The sequence below is a fragment of the Schistocerca piceifrons genome, chromosome 7, assembly GCF_021461385.2.
Source record: "Schistocerca piceifrons isolate TAMUIC-IGC-003096 chromosome 7, iqSchPice1.1, whole genome shotgun sequence".
Classification (NCBI taxonomy): Eukaryota; Metazoa; Arthropoda; class Insecta; order Orthoptera; family Acrididae; genus Schistocerca; species Schistocerca piceifrons.
Window position 1 is genome coordinate 125,768,316 of NC_060144.1, and position 18,890 is coordinate 125,787,205.

The window sequence follows — 18,890 nt, forward strand, 5'->3', positions numbered from 1 at the left end:
TAAGTGTGGTCTGTTGTTCACAGCGAATGGGCCTATCATTTGCTGTTTCCATTTGCGAACCATAATTGGTTACCTACAGTGACATCATAGGGTCTCTAAGTGTTGTCATGCTCTTTCTGTGTCTTTTTATTATGCGTCCATGTCAATCTTTTAAGTACTATTTTGTTCTGTATTCTATTTTACTTTTGAAGTACAGGGTGATTATAATTTAAGTTAAACTTTCAAGATGCTGTAGAAATAACATCAGGAGTCAGAATGACCTCAAACTGCAATGGAATATTATTGGAGAAGGGTGAAACGTATGGCAGATGCAAAACAATAGTAGTGTGAAAATTGATCAATAGATGACGCTGGATGTGTCAGAATACATAAATGAAAACACCTGTCAGCACACGACCCATTGAAGTTGGTATAAACACATCAGGTACACGGCTTTTCCTCCTATCACATCTGCGACATTCGCTTGCATATCTGTATTACAAAACTAATGACTGTGCACGCGTCGCTCTGCAGAAGTTCCACACACTGAATGGTTTGAGAAAAGGCGTTGGTCCGAAGACTGCCATGGGTCTGGAGAGAATGATTCAGAAATTCAAAAAGACGGGTTATTTTGGTGTGCAACATGGTATAGGGAGGAAACAAATGGATTTGACGTCAGTGGAAGCAGTGACCACAGCACTGCAAGAGGAGATGAGTGGCGGTGTGCAAACATGTAGTGCAGGGGGAATTGTCCAAACACTGGACATACCTGTGAGCACGGTGCGTAAAATCCTATGAAACACTCTTCTTTGTTATTCATTCAAAATTACCCATGTGCACGATTTGTTTCCTGTTGACCTGCCAGCAAAAGAGACCTACACTTTAGAATTTCTTGATCGCATGGAAGTGGACAATGATTGGCTGTGGAAGACTTTGAGGACACACAAAGCCCACTTCCATCTGACAGGACACATCAATACACAGAATTGTTGAATAAGGGCAATGGAAAATCCACACACAAATCAACCAGCACCACTTCATCCTGAAAAGGTCACTGTGTAGCATGGGTTTATGGCAACATTTATCATAGCGTCATTTTTTTTTTTCGAAGAGACCGGTGCTTCCAGTCCTGCTACCTGTACCTTCACTGGTAAGTGCCACGAGTGACTTTTGCAAAACCACGTCACTGCAGCTCTCCAACAGCACGGATGTGTGGATGGGATAATTTTTATGCAAGATGGCGCACCTCCACACATTGCAAATCCAGTTAAGCAGCTGCTGAAGCACCATTTCGGAAATGCTAGAATTATAAGCTGCCATTTCCCTACAGTCTGACCATCCTGATAACCTGATCTTAATCTGTGTGACTTCTGGCTGTGGGGCTATCTGAAAGATGTGTCCAGTATTCCTATTGCAAACGTAGCTGCATTGAAGGCATGCATTACGAAACACATTCTGAACGTGATCCTGGAAACACATCGATCAGTTGTGGAACATGCTGTTCCTCAATTTCAACTTGTTGCAGAAATTGGTGGACAGCATACTGAACATGTTTTGCGCCAGTCACATGGAAAGTAATAATCCGATTTGTTTTTATTGATGCTTTTTATGCAGTTTTTGGCCTTAGGACAATTAAAAACCAATGTGATTCATGCTTTTTAAGCAGTTTTTGGTCCCAGGACAATTAAAAACCAATGTGAGTGATGCTTTTATGTGGTTTTTGGCCTCAGGACAATTAAAAACTTATTTTTGCCTTGGTGGATGGGCTTAGTAAATAACAGTATCACACCTGTAAACCCATGCACACTGAGAGGTACAGTTTGTTTAATGTCAAACGTACACCTTAGCCATTGTTGTATGATCCATTTGTCATTTGTAGTTGACCACTACTAAATTATGATGCTTTAGAGATTATGATGCTTACAGTGCCATCTGTTTCTACATTTTGTAACTATTTATTTTTCTTCTGCCATACGTTTTCCCCCTTGTCTGATAATATTCCATTGCAATTTGAAATCATTCTGAGCAGTGCTGTTATTTCTACAGCAGTTTGAAAGTTTAACTTTAATTATAATCATCCAGTATTTTATTAACTTTTATCTCTTCATCTGCATCTTCCTGCTTACCTATCTACCACATACAGGCCCTACCTGTAATTTTCTTGTCCCCCACCTCCTGGCACATCTCAGCACTCATTCTGTGTTCTTTCAGGATGCCTCACATGTAAGTGCATGTGACATACGTCAGTTTCCTAGATCGTAAATGATTTCACACAGTAATTGTGCTATTACTGTATTTTTAATTATGTTTGTTGACAATTAGTTCCCATAATTTCCATTACATAAATCTATTTCAATATTAGATGAGTCAGACAATATTATTTTTTCATTTATTGCTTTTATGAAGAGTATGATTGAGTTGTTTAGCATTACATTTATTGTTGTTGACACCTACTGATACATTATTCTCTACCTGACGAATTCTGTTGTACACAAGAACCTCATTAACCTGGCTCTCACTCATCTGTATACAGAATACAGCTACTGGATAAATTAAATGCAGAAGAGGGAGAAGTTGGTGTCATTCCTGTATTGAAATCGGTGTATTAATAATGTCCCGTTTTTTAGTTGCATCTCCTTGAGATCAAGTCACTTAAGTTCATGAAAATCAACTTTGAATACCTTCTGTGAGCATTAGTGTACCTTCTGCGGCCACTTGTTTGGTTTCTAACAGGTGTATCTCTGTAACAGATAAAAATTGGATACATTATAGCAACTGTTTTATTCAAATTAGTCCATATTGCCTCTTGCAGTATCTACTATTCCTCCTGAAACACTCAGCATAAAAGGGAAAGTCAACAAGTAAAGGCATTTTTTTCTGTTTCACGGGTTGACAGCAATGACTCAACAATGGCGTGTTTTGGTCTGACACATGTTTCATACCCAAAACATCTAAAAACATTTCATGACATGAGCTAGTAGTCTAGTACCTCCCGCCGCGGAAGTCGAACAAGCGCCAGAACAAATGGACATGGTCAGCCCATAGAGGGCTCCGCATCCACGGTGGCTATTCCGTGCAGCGGCTCTCGCAAAGTGAGGGCGCCGCCGTTACGCCACGTGCAGACCACGGCCAATAGCCGCTCCCTCCAGTTTTGTATATAGGGACCCACTCTGCCCTAGTCCAGTCAGTCTGGTACTCGCTCTGGATTGCGTCTCTATCTCGGCGGTACTGCGATCTGGTCGTTGCTCATTGTTGACATTTGCCTGGCTCTGGTTCCGAGTGGATTTACTGTTGGTGTTTGGTGTTGTGGTTTCTACAAGCCTCCGTTGTTTATCTCTTCCTTGTTGTGTCTGTTGTTGTCGGTTGTCGCTGGTCTGTCGTCCAACTCGTCCTTGTGTTTACCCGGTGGTGCATGCTCCACCGGCGGCGGCTTCCCCGCCTGGCGGCTCCAATCTGCAGCCCAAGGCGTTCCTGCGGTTGGTTTTGGTTACTACATTGGCGACGAGGTAAACGGAACATAGGAGTATGGAAGAGAAATTACTAACTCTCTTAGAGCAACAGCAGCAGCTCATGCGACAGCAGCAGCAGCACTTGGAGGTCTTACAGACGTCGGTACAGTTGCTCTCGGACAGGGTCAATAAGTGGGATTCCCTCCCACCTCTTCTCCCAGGTGCCCCGCTTTCAGACACGTTCCCACGTCCGCCGTCGTTCCCACCATTCAACAACGCAAAAGAGGATTGGGAAATATACCTGCATAGTCTGAAACAACATTTCACGCCCTTTCAGGTGTCGGATGACTCTCTGCAGCGGTTGTTATTCTTGTCTTTTTTTTGCTCCGCAAGTTGGCACCGTTGGCTGACCCTGTGGCTCTCTCCTTTCATGAGATCTGTGTGTTGCTAACTAACTATTATTCCCAGCGATACCACGTGGTTGCGTCTCGCTTGGAATTCCATCAATACCACAAGCAGCCGGGTCAGTCCTACCGTTCCTGGGTGACGGATTTGCGAGGCCTCAGCCGCAAATGCAACTTCACGTGCAGCAATCAGCAGTGCAAGGTGTCATATGCAGATTCGTTAATTCGGGATGTGGTCGTTCAACTTGCGCCCGATCCGGAGGTCCGCACTGCAGCATTAAAGTTGGACAACCCCTCGATGGAAGACATTCTGCGTATTGCCCATTCCTTCGAAATTGCTCAAGCGGCGAACGAATGTCTCATGGCACGGCCTCAGATGGCAGCAGTCAAGTCCACTTCCCGATCCACTCCTTCCTGCTGTTGATGGGGCGCAGTCTCCAGAGGGCACTGCCGTCGAGATTCCTCGCTGTCTGATGTCTCTATGGTGTCCGAACCGCCGGTCGCCCCTCGACGTCGGCCGCGTGGCCCCTCCCTTCGTGCCCCCAGTGCTTTTCGGCCCACACTGAGCTGACTGTCCCCACTGCTGGAAGACCTGTTCGCTCTGTGAGAAAGAAGGCCACCTTCGATCAGTCTGTCGTAGCCGCTCGACCCGCACGCCGTCCCGCCCCTGCAGGCCAACAGGAGGCTGTCCATGCTTTACACGCAGTCACCCCTCGGACCGACACATTGGCTCAAAAGTTATTCCTCACCCTACGCATCTTTAACGAGGATGTCAGTTTCCAGGTCGATACAGGGGGCCACCGTTTCTTTGGTCAATCTGGCGACGTATGCGCGTCTCGGGTCTCCGGAATTGTCCCCACCCTCTCGGAGGTTAGTCACCTACGGCGACGGTTCCATCTCTCTCCGTGGACAGTTCTCTGTTATGACCATCTACAAAAACGTTCCCTGGTCCCTTACCCTCTTTGTGGTGGACCACCCGTCGGCTTCGGACATTTTTGGACTAGATGCGTTTACACGGTTTGGCTTTTCCATTCAAGACAAAGTGCAATTCGTTTCTACTACAGTTCCATTTCAGGACCTAGACGATCTGTGCGCGTCCTTTTCCTCCCTGTTTTCGGCAGACCTGGGCTGTGTTTTCGGCAGACCTGGGCTATACTTCCGATTTCCAGGCGCACATCACTTTACTGCTGAACGCCCGGCCTCGCTTTTGTCGGGCTTGGCCTATTCCGGTAGCCTTGCGTGCAGCCGTCAAGCAGGAACTCGATCGGCTTCAGGCTGCGGGGGTTATCGAGCCAGTACAATCGAGTGCCTGGGCAACACCCTTAGTGGTCATCAAGAAACCCAATGGATCGCTTCGGCTTTGCGGGGATTTTGGTCCTACGGTCACCACTCAGTCTTTGGTCGAAACTTATACCATTCCTCGACACGAAGACCTTCTCGCTAAACTGGCAGGTGGTGAGTACTTTTCTAAAATTGATCTGGCAGAAGCCTATCACCAATTGGCGTTGGATGAGGAATCGCAGGCCATCGTCGTCGTCAACATGCCTTTCGGTCTTTATAAATACAAGCGTCTTCCGCTTGGCATTTCCTCTGCCCCTGCGATTTTCCAGCGGTATCTCGAGCAACTCACGCAACCAATACCGGCTTGTGTCAATTACCTCGATGATATCTTAGTCACGGGGCGCACGTGCCAGGAACATCTGTGCAACCTCAGTACCTTATTTCACGCCCTGCAGGCTGCGAGTTTACGTTGTCGGCTGGATAAGTGCAGTTTTTTTCAACCCCAAGTGGAGTACTTAGGACATTGGCTCAGTAAAGATGGCATTCGCCCTTCGGACCGCAATGTCGCAGCCATTGATGCCCTTCCCCGTCCACAAAACTTATCCGAACTCCAGGTATTTTTGGGGAAAGTCAATTATTACTTAAAGTTCTTACCCCAAGCTGCCCACGTTGCGCATCCCCTAAATCGCCTGTGTCGCAAAGTGGTACCTTACACGTGGACTTCTGCCTGCGATCAGGCTTTCACCCACCTGAACACAAGGCTGAAAACTGCCCCTTGCCTTACGCCTTTCTCTCCGGATCGTCCCTTGGTGGTGGCGGCCGATGCCTCAGCGTGCAGGATTGGGGCAGTCCTGGCACACAGGAATGAGGATGGGTTGGAACAACCTGTGGCATATGCATCCAAGACGTTAACCCCTGCGCAAAGGAATTACTCTCAGATCAAAAAGGAGGCTCTTGCCATTATTTTGGCAGTTCAGAAATTTCACATTTACCTGTTTGGGGCGCAGTTCACCCTCCTCACGGATCACAAGCCCTTAGTGTCGCTTTATGGGCCACATTCGCACTTCCCAGAACGGACGGCTCAGCGTCTTCAGTGCTGGGCATTGTTCTAGCGTAATTACACTTACACCATCTGCTATAAGCCCACCAGTCAACACACTAATGCAGATGCCTCGTCACGTCTCCCAGCAGGACCTGATCCGGCGTTCGACCAGCAGGAAGTCCTGTGCTTCCACATCAACTCTGCCCGCCGGGAGACTCTCGATGGATTTCCTCTGACGGCCACGCAAATCGCCGCTTCCACGCACAGGGACCCCATTCTGCGGCAAGTCCTACGCTATGTGACACATGGTTGGCCTCCCTACCTTACCCGACGTTTGAAAACTGACTTCAGCCTGTGGCGTCACGTCTCAGACAGACTTACGGTGATGGAGGACGTCCTCCTGTTGTCCATGGACTCGGACGCCCATCGGGTGGTGATTCCTCCGGACTTACGCCACCGAGTCCTGCACTTATTACACCGCGGACACTGGGGGATGTCTCACATGAAGGCATTGGCTCGACGACATGTCTATTGGCCAGGGATCGATGGAGACATTGAGCACCTGGTCCGTGGTTGCACAGTGTGTGTGCGTCGTCAGGCTGTCCTCCACAATCTTTCACATCCTGGCCAACACCCAGCCAACCCTGGGACAGGATCCATCTAGATTTTGCAGGCCCCTTCTTAGGCTCCGTGTGGCTCCTCCTCATTGATGCCTATTCCAAATACCCATATGTGGTCAACATGGCTTCCACCACCACTGATGCCACCCTCACCGCCTTGGCCCAGGTGTTGGTCATTGAAGGCCTTCCTCACACATTGGTTACAGATAACGGGTCCCAATTCACGGCGTCCTCGTTCCAGAACTTCTGCTCCGCTAACGGTATCAAACACATTCGCTCTACCCCCTTCCATCCTTCATCCAATGGCGTGGCGGAACGCCTGGTGCGCACTTTCAAACAGCAGCTGATGAAATCAGTAGAGCCGTCGGCCACCACCTCGGCCCTCACCTTGTTTCTAAGCACTTACCGCACTACGCTGGTGGCCGGCCATATTCCTGCCAAACTCCTTCACGGGCGACAACCTCGGACCCTCCTCCACCTGCTGACAACATCCCCTTCTGGGCCCCGCTCTCGCCCCTCCCAGCGCTACGCCCCGGGCATGGCCGTGTGGGCCCGCTCCTATGGCAGCATACCTGCATGGACGCCCGCTACGGTGACGGCAGCTCATGGGCGGCGTGTGACGACCGTACAGACACAAAGGGGGCTCGAGCGTCGCCACCATAACCAACTTTGCCCTCGGGCCCCTGTCTTCATTCCTCCCCAACCACCTTCCCTGCTTCCTGGTGCGGACACGTCCCTCAAGGTGGAGCCCTTCCCTCCATCTCCTCGCCGGCTCTGCAGACACCCCTTCCGCCTCGCCAGGGTATAGAGACGCCCTCTGACCCCCTGCCATCTGGTGACACCTTGATGGATGCCGCAGACAGCCTGCCCTCCCCTCCCCCAGTGGTCCCTCCGGACATATCACACCCAGTGCCCTCCTTCCGCCTGCCCCAGCATCGTCCGGGGCATTTCCGACCCTATGCACCAACTTCGGGGGGGGGGGGAGGGATCTAGTACCTCCCGCCGCGGAAGTCGAACACGCGCCGGAACAAATGGACGTGGTCAGCCCATAGAGGGCTCCGCATCCGCGGCGGCTATTCCATGCAGTGGCTCTCGCGCAGCGAGGGCGCCACCGCTACGCCACGTGCAGACCACGGCCAATAGCTGCTCCCTCCGGTTTCGTATATAGGGACCCGCTCTGCCCTAGTCCAGTCAGTCTGGTACTCGCTCTGGATTGCGTCTCTACCTCGGCGGTACTGCGTTCTGGTCATTGCCCGTTGTTGACATTTGCCTGGCTCTGGTTCCGAGTGGATTTACTGTTGGTGTTTGGTGTTGTGGTTTCTACAAGCCTCCATTGTTTATCTCTTCCTTGTTGTGTCTGTCATTGTCGGTTGTCGTTGGTCTGTCGTCCGACTCATCCTTGTGTTTACCCGGTGGTGCATGCTCCACCGCCGGCAGATTCCCCACCTGGCGGCTCCGATCCGCAGCCCAAGGCGTTCCTGCAGTTGGTTTTGGTTACTACAAGTAGACAGGTCAACATCATCACTGACTTCTCCGACTATAAATCAATGATCATTCACAATTAATCCTTTTGCTTTTTTCTAAGATTTCATAAACTGATGATGTGCTGGGGAACCAAAGGGGGTTCGTCATCTTCAATGTCTTCAAGACCTTCTTCAAAACACTAATACCACTACACTCATAAACAACTCATGAGAAGAAAAAAAAACAGAAAATCTAATATTTTAAACCTTTACTGTACTTTATTCCATTTATAGCAAAATTTAATACATATCCTGTGATCCATCTTCATACAAAACTAGTGATTCACCGTGTCTTCGCTTGGGTAATACTAAGTATCTATGACTGGATGAGTTGTCTGGCATAGCAGTAATACATTAACGAACAAAACTTCCTCATGAATCAGTCTATCTATTAGTGAAAACTGTATCAAACTCCCCACAGTAGTTTCTGAGATTAGCTGTTATGTACAGACAGAAAAACATTGCAGGGAACTTTAATTTGTAATATGTATAGAAAAATAATTGGTGATATCACCAAACATATGTAATCTTTTTAGCAGCTGACAACAGATTATATATATACAATGTGGAAAACATGGTACAGATATTTTTATGACATGTTTCCTAACACAATGAAAATATTGCAGAAATTGGACTAATCCAACACATGAAATTACAAATTTCCTGTTACTTTTTGAACACATACTGTACGTTGTGTTTATGCAAGAGTGCTCTCATGTTTTCAAACTAGAGTAGAAGTTACATTTTGTCATAAATTTTAGTATGCCATTACAAATAAGATGTAGTTTTCTCTGAATGGGTGAACAGTAAGTAATTTACAGATGATTCTATCAAATCAAAATGTTCGGAGGAAGTAATGAAGTAACTATTTTGTAAATGTTATTCAATTACACATCATATAGATGATACAAAATACTGTCTTTTGCAACTGAATCTTTTATTTGTGTTTTCCAAACATGTTTCACATGTTTGTACTAGGCTCATCAGTAGTCAATAATATAATGAAAACAGGTACACGTGACAGCATGAGCTACATAATATGTTCCAGAATACTGCAAATAGAAACAGGATTCTTCCAGGGCTCATATCTCAGGTTCTTTTGGTGATAGAAAGGCAAAGTCAAATGTTCTGGATAACTCTTGAGCTAGAAACCATTTGTATACCAAACAGAAGGATCACGCTAGTGTCACTACCCTATAGCACAGGGTCAAAGTATGCATATTACACACTTGCTCCTGCTTAGGCAAATGGAGCAAATCGGAAGGTCTTTTTGCATTAGATGTGGTCAACAGCGTACCTTAAGGGGATAATGGAGATACCATTAGTCATTAATGGTTACTTAGGAAACTCCAAAACAACTGGTTTTTTGCCATTTTTTCATACCAAAACCAAGTTGCCGATTCCAAGATGCCTATGGGCAGCGAATGGCTAAAATTTTTCTGTTATATTCCTAAGATCATAATCTCAAAAAGCCATGAAACTTTTCTTGATATCTTTATCCATTTCCCAGATACAGAGCTGCAAAGTTACCATACTTCTACATGTAAAATATGGACATAAAATCCAATACAAGGCAAAATCTAAATAATAAATAACCACAGCAAATTACTCAAATTTTAACCGTATATTCTCTAGACATTTATCTACAGGTACCATCTTCCCATTTTCAAAACTCTTTTATTAGTTCATGGGTTGTTCCTAAGAAACCCCCCTCCCCTGACCCAAAAAAATCATATTTTAGCACTTTTCTTGTACCAAAACCGAGCCAACAATTCCAAGATGACTATGCATAGTTCCAAGATGACTATGCATAGCAAATGGCTGAAATTTTTCAAACATATTACTAAGATCCTGATCTCGAAGAACCATGGATTCCCACATGGCTATACAAAGCAAATGGCTGAAATTTTTACAATATAGTTCTATGATCCTGATCTCAAACGATCTTGAAAATTTTGTTGGTATCTTTACCTGTTTACAAGAAACAGATGTTCAAGGTTACCTTACATGTACATGTAAAAAGCTCATATAAAATCTGGTATGAGGCGAAATCTAAGACAGGGACAGAGAGTTTGACACTGACAAGGAGGAAGTGAGACACAGAGACCGTGAAGAGAGACAGCAGTAATGGGAAGGAATGAATGAGATAGGAGCAGTACAAGAGAACATGAGGGAGGCAGTGACAGTGAGAGAAGAGAATAGTAGAAAGCAGAACAAAAGAGACTGTAGCTGTAAGACAGGCGACAGAGACAGAAGACGCAAATAGACGATGACAATGATTGGGCTGCATGAGTGAGAATGGGCAAGTGCAAGTGCATTGTATGAGGGACTTAACAGTCATGGACTAGTGGGTGTGAACAAGTTACAGTTAGGTGAGTTTCTGGGGGTGAGAGCTGGGTTACATGTTAAGAAAAGCAACACGGCAAAATTTTTAAAAGTGCTGAGGAAGGTAAAATGAAGCAGGTGGTGTCCCACTTTTCACTCAAGAGTCTTTCAAACAGCAGCATATTCACTTTTTTGTGCTCCGATAGGAGCACTATTATGCTAGTTGAATGGTAGCAATGGTTCAGTATTTTCAATCATCCATGGTTTTCTAAACTTTGCAAAGATTGTGGTGGTTGGGTATCACATCAATTGACAGACAACGGAAAAGTTTGGAAAAGCTGAAATCAAATTTAAAGCATTTTCAAAGAGGAGGAAGAATAGTTTATTAGTCACTTAATAACTGTTGATGACGTGGGTCCATCACTACAAACGACAGAGTAAGCAGGAGAGCACGCTGTAGAAACATCATCCAGCTTTGCCTAAAGCAAAAAATTTCCCAAGCCAGGCACTCGATGAGAAGTTGAAGAAGACAATTTTCTGAGCTCTGAAAGGTCCATTGTTGGTTCATTACACTCCTTAATGTCACACAGTGAATAGTGACAGCTACTGTGAGATCTGAATCCCGAAATCAAAAAAGGAGAGGAGATGGAAGCCTACAAAGGTGTGTGTGTGTTTACTTCAGGATAATGTCCACCCTCATACAGTTGAGAAAACAGTTCATTGCATTCACTGCTGTAACATCCATTGTACAGTCCTGACATAGCACTAAGTGATTTGTCAGCTTTGAAAGAGCACCTATGTTTTCATCGGATGACAAAGTTGCGGAGGCAGCACAACAGTGGATCTGCAGAATGCCACAAAGCTTCTTCCAGAGCAGAATTGTGAAATTTGTCAGGATACGAACCAATTGCACAAAGGCAAAGGGAGGTTATATGGAGTTTCTTAAAAAGTTCATTTACTTTTTGTTTTGCTCTCATACAATGCAATGAACAAAAGAAAACTAAATTTATTTTAAATGAGGATATTAAACATACTGAAGTAATAATGCAACATAAGAGTATTACAGCAACTTGAAAAACATACAAGAAATGAAAACTTATTACCATTGTTTCTTTTCTCAAAGAAGTCTATGGCTTTCTTATATGCTTCCTCCACTTTACAATTTTCTTCTTTTCCAGTGTTCTGCAACAAAAAGGAATATGTGCCAAAATAGAAATAAATAAAAGTAAACAACGGTTAATCCAGAATGGAATAATGGCAATATTATGAAAAGGATGGATTGCTACTCACCATACAGTGGAGATATTGAGTCACAGACAGGCATAACAAAAAGGCTACTAAACACATAAGCTTTTGGCCAGGAGGCCTTCATCTGAAACAGACAACATACACACACACATTCATGCAAATGCAGCTCACAAGACAGATGACCTCTGCCTCTGGCTGCCAATGCCAGACTGTGAGCTACTGAGCGTGAAGGGAGAAGCAATCTGGGTGGTGGGAGTAAGAAAGAGGCTGGGAAGGGGAGGGGGAGTGTGAGCAGGATGTCGGTGCGAGATGGTAAAGTGCTGTTTGTGGGAGCATACAGGCACGAGGTGGAGAGAACGCAGAGCAGCCAGGTACAGTTGGGAGGTTAGACAGAGGGCAAGAGGGAGGGGGAAGGGTGGAATAGGAGGGAAGTAAAAAGATTGTAGGTGAGCTTGTGAAATAGAAAGCTGTGGAGTGAGATCAGGGGAGGGGATAGGTGGGTGAAGGACTACAATTAAGCAAGGTTGATGCCAGAAGGTTGCAGTAACATAGGACATATTGCAGGGAGAGTTCCCATCTACGCAATTCGGAAAAGCAGGTGTTGAAAAAGCAGGTGTTGATGGGAAGGATCCAGATGGCACAGGCTGTGAAGCAGTCATTAAAATGAAGAACGTTGTGTTGGGCAGCAAGCTCAGTAACTCGGTGGTCCAGCTGCTTCTTGGCCACAGTTTGTTGGTGGCCATTAATGTTGGCAGGCAGCTTGTTGGCTGTCATAGCCACATAGAATTCAGCACAGTGGTTGCAGCTCAGCTTTTAGATTACACAATTGTTTCGCAGGTAGCACTGCCTTTGATGGATAGGTGATTCTTGTGACTGGATTGGAGTTGGTACTGGTGGGAGGATGTATGGGACAGGTCTTGTATTTAGGTCTATTACAGGGATATGAGCCGTGAGGCAAGGGTTTGAGAGCAGGGGCGGAGTAGGGATGGACAAGGATATTGTGCAGGTTCGGATGGTGGTGGAATATCACATTGGGAGGGGTGGGGAGGATAGTTGGCAGGACATTCTTTATTTCAAGGCACGGCGAGTGGTAGTCAAAGCCCTGGCAGAAAACATGATTCAGCTGCTCCAGTACTGGGTGGTACTGGGTCACAAGGGGAATGCACCTCTCTGGCCGAACGGCAGGACTCTGGTATGTGGTGGGTGACTGGAGAGATAAGGCATGGGAGATCTGTTTCTATTCAAGGTTACGAAGATAATTACAGTCTGTGAAGGCCTCAGTAATCCCCTTGTATGTTTTGAGGACTGCTCATCACTACAGATGCAATGGCCACAGATGGCTGGGCTGTATGGAAGGGACTTCTTTGCATGGAATGGATGGCAGTTGTCGAAGTGGAGGTAACATTGGTGGTTGGTAGGTTTGATATGGATGGAGGCACTGAGGTAGCCATCTTTGAGGTGGAGACCAATATTGAGGAAGGTGGCTTGTTGGGATGAGGTGGACCACGTGAAGCAAATGGGGGAAAAGTGTAGAGGTTCTGGAGGAATGTGGATAGGGTGTCCTGATCTTCAATCCAGATCAAAAAGATGTTATCAATAATCCGAACTAGGTGAGGGCTTTGGGATTCTGTGTGGTTTGGAAGGATTTCTCTAGATGGCCCCCGAGTATGTTGTCATAGGATGGTGCTATGCAGGTGCCCCTTGCCATTTCCTGAATCTGTTTGTGGGGTGACATCTTCAAAGGAGAAGTAATTCTGTGTGTGGAAGTAGTTGCTTATGGTGACCAGGAAGGAGATTGTAGGTTTGGAATTCATTGGGCATTGGGAAAGGTGGTGTTTAATAGGAGCTAGTCCATGGGCATTAGGGATGTTAATGTAAAGGGCAGTGGCACCAATAGTGACGAGCAGGGCACAGTGTGGTAAAGGAACAGGAATTGTGGACAGTCAGTGTATGAAATGGTTGGTATCTTTCATATAGAAGTGTACATTGCAGGTAATAGGCTAAAGGTGTTTGTCTATGAGAGCAGAGAGTCTCTCAGTGCGAGCACAGTACCCGGCCACAATAGGGTGTCCTGGATGGTTAGGTTTATGGACTTCAGGAAGCATTTTGGGTAACTCTTCCCATTCTCAAAGGATATTTTTGGCTCAGAAATAGTTGGTTCAGCAATAGAGGGTGAAAGTTAGTGAACCTCTTGTCAACCCCTGTTCATTAGTCTGGGTATTCTGGCATTAGCCTGTCAATATACATATTGTTTACAGTCATTTCTTGTTAACAATATCAGCTTATTCCCAAGAATTAGCAGTTATCACACTTCCTGGACTCTTGTGCAAAAAGGCGAGCAGTATTCTGCTGCATCCATTTACAAAACTGAAGAGTTTCCACATGAGTAACTCTATGTAAATGTCGAGTAGTTCCTTGAAAAATTAAGCTGATTCATGAGTTATGTTTTTGACTGAATTTACATAAACTTGTACCTTGACTTTTTTTAGGATTCATTAACACTTTATTTTATCTGTTACTACTTTTCTGTTGTAATTTCATGTACTGACATGTTGCATGACCATGGAGATTTGCTCCTCAATTTGGTCCTATGGAACTAGATGTGTAAAATAAAATTAAAAAATAGAAGGTAGGAGTACATGGAGTGGTAGGTGTGCGGAGACAGACAGACTCCTGGGAGAGGTTCTGCGATGGGCCTAAGGTTTTGAAGGAGAGACTGGAGACCCTGCTGGATCTCTGGATAGGATAACTGTGGCAGGGTTTCCAGGTAGACAAATCTGGTAGCTGGCGGAGTCTTTCTGCTAGGTAATCCTTGCAATTCAGAATAACTGAAGTGGAGCCTCTGACAGCAGGTAGGTTGATAAGGTGTGGATTGTCAAACTTTCTGCAAATGTAAGGCTAGCTTGCATGTTGAGAGATTTGGAGAATGATGGTGAGGCAATGTTAAATGTTAAGAATTCTGGAAGGTTAACAGTGGGTGATTTAGGGGCAATAGGGGTGGATCACGGTTGAAAAGAAGAGTGAACTGAGTCAGGCAGGGTTCGACATTGGTCTTACATTGAGTCTGATTGGTAGGGCTGGTGGTGAAAAAGTGTTTCCACTGTAGGGACTGGGAGACGGAGAGAAGGTCTTTAACAAGTCCAGCAGGATTGCATTAAGGAATGGAACAAAAGATAAGGCCTTTGGAAAGGACTGATACTTCTGTGGGGCTAAGGCATTTGGAGGAAAGGATCATGGCTGTGTTTCAGGTCTGTTTAGCTTTTGGATTCTGAACGATGGTGAGGGGAAGCTTTTGAGGGTGGTGTAATAAATAAAATTGTAAGCTATAAAAAATGCTGCACAATAAATTGAAATATTTGAGTGCTGTTTTGCACTAGAAAAGTGTGTGTGGAAACTGATGCGTAAATAACCTTGTCTAAAACCCTTGACTGCAATATGTAACACAGTACTGGTTTTTACACTTTGCACTCACGGTGAAAGGCATTTGCAGGGAAACTCAGGTAGTTGGCTAACATCACCCCACCCGCACCCATCAACCCCCCCCCCCCCCTCCCATTTCTTTTAACATGAGGACTGTCCTGCCAAATGAGGAGAAGGAGGAAGAGGAAGAAGAAGAAGAAGAAAACCACGTACTGACCAGCTGATAACAGAAGTTTAGAGAACATTCCTGAGATCTGCAAAACTCTGTATGATATACAGTGTATGGTAAATGTAGTATCATTATTCGCTACCCCTCAACCTTTCTATGGCTGGAGCATGAAAGAATGACTCTCATTATGGCTATGTCCATGGATAAAAGATAAGTGTTACTAACCTAGTCACTGTATGTGATGGTATAAGGAAATAATATGTTTACAATTAATTGAAATAGTGAAGGTAACCACTTACCATGTAACTGAGGCACAATAGGTATATAAACAAGAATGAAAAGTTGGCGAGCCTTCAAACAATTTCGTTTCTCAGACTGAACTGGGGTGAGAGCTTGTACTGTGTGGAATTGGTGACAGGCAAAGTGAGGCACGGGCAGGAATGGTGGTGGAGGGACGGGTGGCTGAGAGTGACAGGAATATGAATGTGGCACTGATGAGCTCGTCCTGGTGCCATCAGGTGGAGCTGTGGGAGGCACACAATAAGGTGGAGAAGTCAAGTTTAATGGGGAGAGGGAGATAGAAGAAAGGATGAGGAACTTTGGAGAGGAAAGAATGAGTGTAGACTGATGGTGAAGTGAGAGGCATGGTGACAGGGGCAGACATGAATGTGGGACAGTGCGTAGTGGAGGTTCGTTACACAATTATTGTTGGGTCAACAGATGTGTCACAAGGACATTTTCCAACTATGTAATTAAGAGAAGCAGGTATGTGGGGATAGGGGGAATCCAGATGATACAGGCTATGAAATAGTTACTGAAGTCAATTATATTACACTCAACTGGGCAGTTAACTCTTATTTTGTCCACTGTTTGGTGGTGGCTATTCCCATATTGAAGGAAAGGTCACAACACAGTCGGGATATGATCTGAGTGCTTTCACAGATGACCTCGTCTCTGATAGAATAATATACGGTTATGATGGGACTGAAATACAATTTTCTAGATAAGTGCATGGTCTTGCATCTCTGTCTTACACTGGGATACAACCCATGAACCTACAGATTGGGAAGGGTTTTGCATAAAGATGGACACACAAATGATGACAGGAAAAGATTAGTACAGATTCATGCGATTGTAAAAAGATATGTGAGCAAAGCGTACAACAGCTACCACCGTTATACCTCGGCTAACGAGCTGGTGGAGAACCCCAAAAAATGCTGATCCTATGTAAAATTGCTAAGTGGGTCTAAGGCTCATTGACCAGTCTTGTTTGGCAGTAGAAGGCAGCAAAAGGATGGCCAAAGTTTTAAATTCCACATTTAAGAAAACGTTCATACAGATACAAACATCTGATCTTTGCACAGAGTTCTTGCTCTTTTCTCACATGATGTACTGTGACCAACGGATGAAGGGCAACATACTGATTCCACATTTCTATATTTCCGAAAAGCATTCAACATAGTACCCCACTGCTGACTGTTAACGAAGGTACATACATATGGAATAGGCTCCTACATATGTGGCTGGCTCAAAGATTTCTTAAGGGGGGTAGGACATCACACGGGCCGTCTTGGAGCAGGAGAGACACCACAGGACATTTTAATTTCCATTGTCTATACTTTTACGAATAAACTCATAAAACTTTGTCAGCATGACCAGGAAGGATTCAGGATTCACAATCATAGCAGTGGAAGTTCAAAAACATAACAAAATAATTTTTTTTTTTTTTTAAATGTGAAAGTTCATAATTTTTTCACTTCTATGGCTGCAGTTGTTGCTATAGGTACACATTTCTTCAAAAGTAAGAGAGATTCTCCGATGAATTTTGCACAGCATACAAACCATACTTACAGGTGTATGAAACTCTAGAAATTATTTAATTTATGAAAAAATGAGTGTGCTGTTATATTTTAAACTTCATGTTCAGAAAAAAACTCAAATTTTATAGTTAATTACCACAATTTTTATCACAGTTTTTAATAGATTTGAAAAATTCTAAAGTTTCATACACCTGTAAGTATGGTTTGTATGCTGTGCAAAATTCATCGAAGAATCTCCCTTACTTATGAAGAAAAGTGTACCTATAGCAACAAATGCAGCCAATGGTAAGTGAAAAAAAGGTGAAATACAAATGTCAAAAAATAAATTATTTTCTTATATTTTTGAACTTCTACCACTATAAGTGTAAATCCTGAATCCTTTCTGGTCATTCTGACAAAGTTTTATGAATTTATTTTTAAAAGTATAGACAGTGGAAATTAAAATGTCCTGTGGTGTCTCTCCTGCTCCAAGCCGTCCCGTTTGATGTCCTGCCCCTCCTTAAATAATAGAACCCAGAACGTTGTCCTCAACGGCAAGTGTTCATCAGAGACATGGGTAACATCAGGAGTGCCCTAGGGAAGTGTGATAGAACCACTGCTATTTTCTATATACATAAATGGCATCTGGCAGACAGGGTGGGCAGCAATCTGCGGCTGTTTGCTAGTGCTGCTGTAGTGTACGGTAAGGTGTCGAAGTTGGGGGCCTGTAGGAAGATACAAGACAACTTAGACAAAATTTCTAGTTGGTGAGATGAATGGTAGCTAGCTCTAAATGTGCAAGCCTGTAATGTTCAGATACTGCATTATTAGAGGCCTGCTTTAACACAGTCTCATTGTTTAAATATCTGGCGGTAGCATTGTGAAGCAATGTGAAATGGAATGAGCATGTGAGGATTGTGGTAAGGAAGGTGAATGGTCGACTTCAGTTTATTGGGAGAATTGTAGGAAAGTGTGGTTCATCCATAAAGCAGACTGTATGTAGGACGCTAGTGAGATCGATTCTGGATTACTGCTCGAGGGTTTGGGATCTGCACCAGGTCGGATAGAATGAAGACACTGATGCAATTCAGAGGTGAGCTGCTAGATTTGTTACCAGTAGGTTCAATCAATATGCAAGTATTACAGATATACTTTGGAAGCTCCATTGGGAATACTTAGAGAAAAGAAGACATTCATTCTGAAGAACAAAGCTGAGAAAGTTCAGAGAACTGGCATTTGAAGCTGACTGCAGCACAATCCTACTGCCCCAGCATATATTTTGCGTAGAGACCATGAAGATAAGATACGAGAAATTAGGGCTAATATGGAGACGTATAGACAGTTGCTATTCCCTAGCTCTATCTGCGTGTGGAACAGGAACAGGAATGACTAGTTGTGGTACACTGTACCTTCCGCCATGCACCATATGGTGGCTTGAGGAGTACATATGTAGACGTAGATGTATACCAGTATATTTCGCAGACCGGTTGGCCACAGAATGTCTTTTTGGGAGAAAGGGGAAGGATTGTGGGTAGGAAGTTCCCGTACATTTCATAAATGGGGTGAGAAACAGAATTTCACATTGGGGAAGATGAGTAGGATTGTGGTTACGAAACTCCTCATTTCTGGGC

At 44.7% G+C, this 18,890-nt stretch overlaps 1 protein-coding gene across 1 annotated transcript in view; it reads right to left on the minus strand.

Moving 5' to 3' along the window:
• LOC124805499 overlaps nt 1-18,890 on the minus strand; it is a 139,438-nt gene that overhangs the window by 46,295 nt on the left and 74,253 nt on the right. Inside the window, exon 5 of the mRNA XM_047266063.1 lies at nt 11,727-11,805. Within this exon, the coding sequence (XP_047122019.1) occupies nt 11,727-11,805 (79 nt within the window). The remainder of the gene's footprint in view (nt 1-11,726; nt 11,806-18,890) is intronic.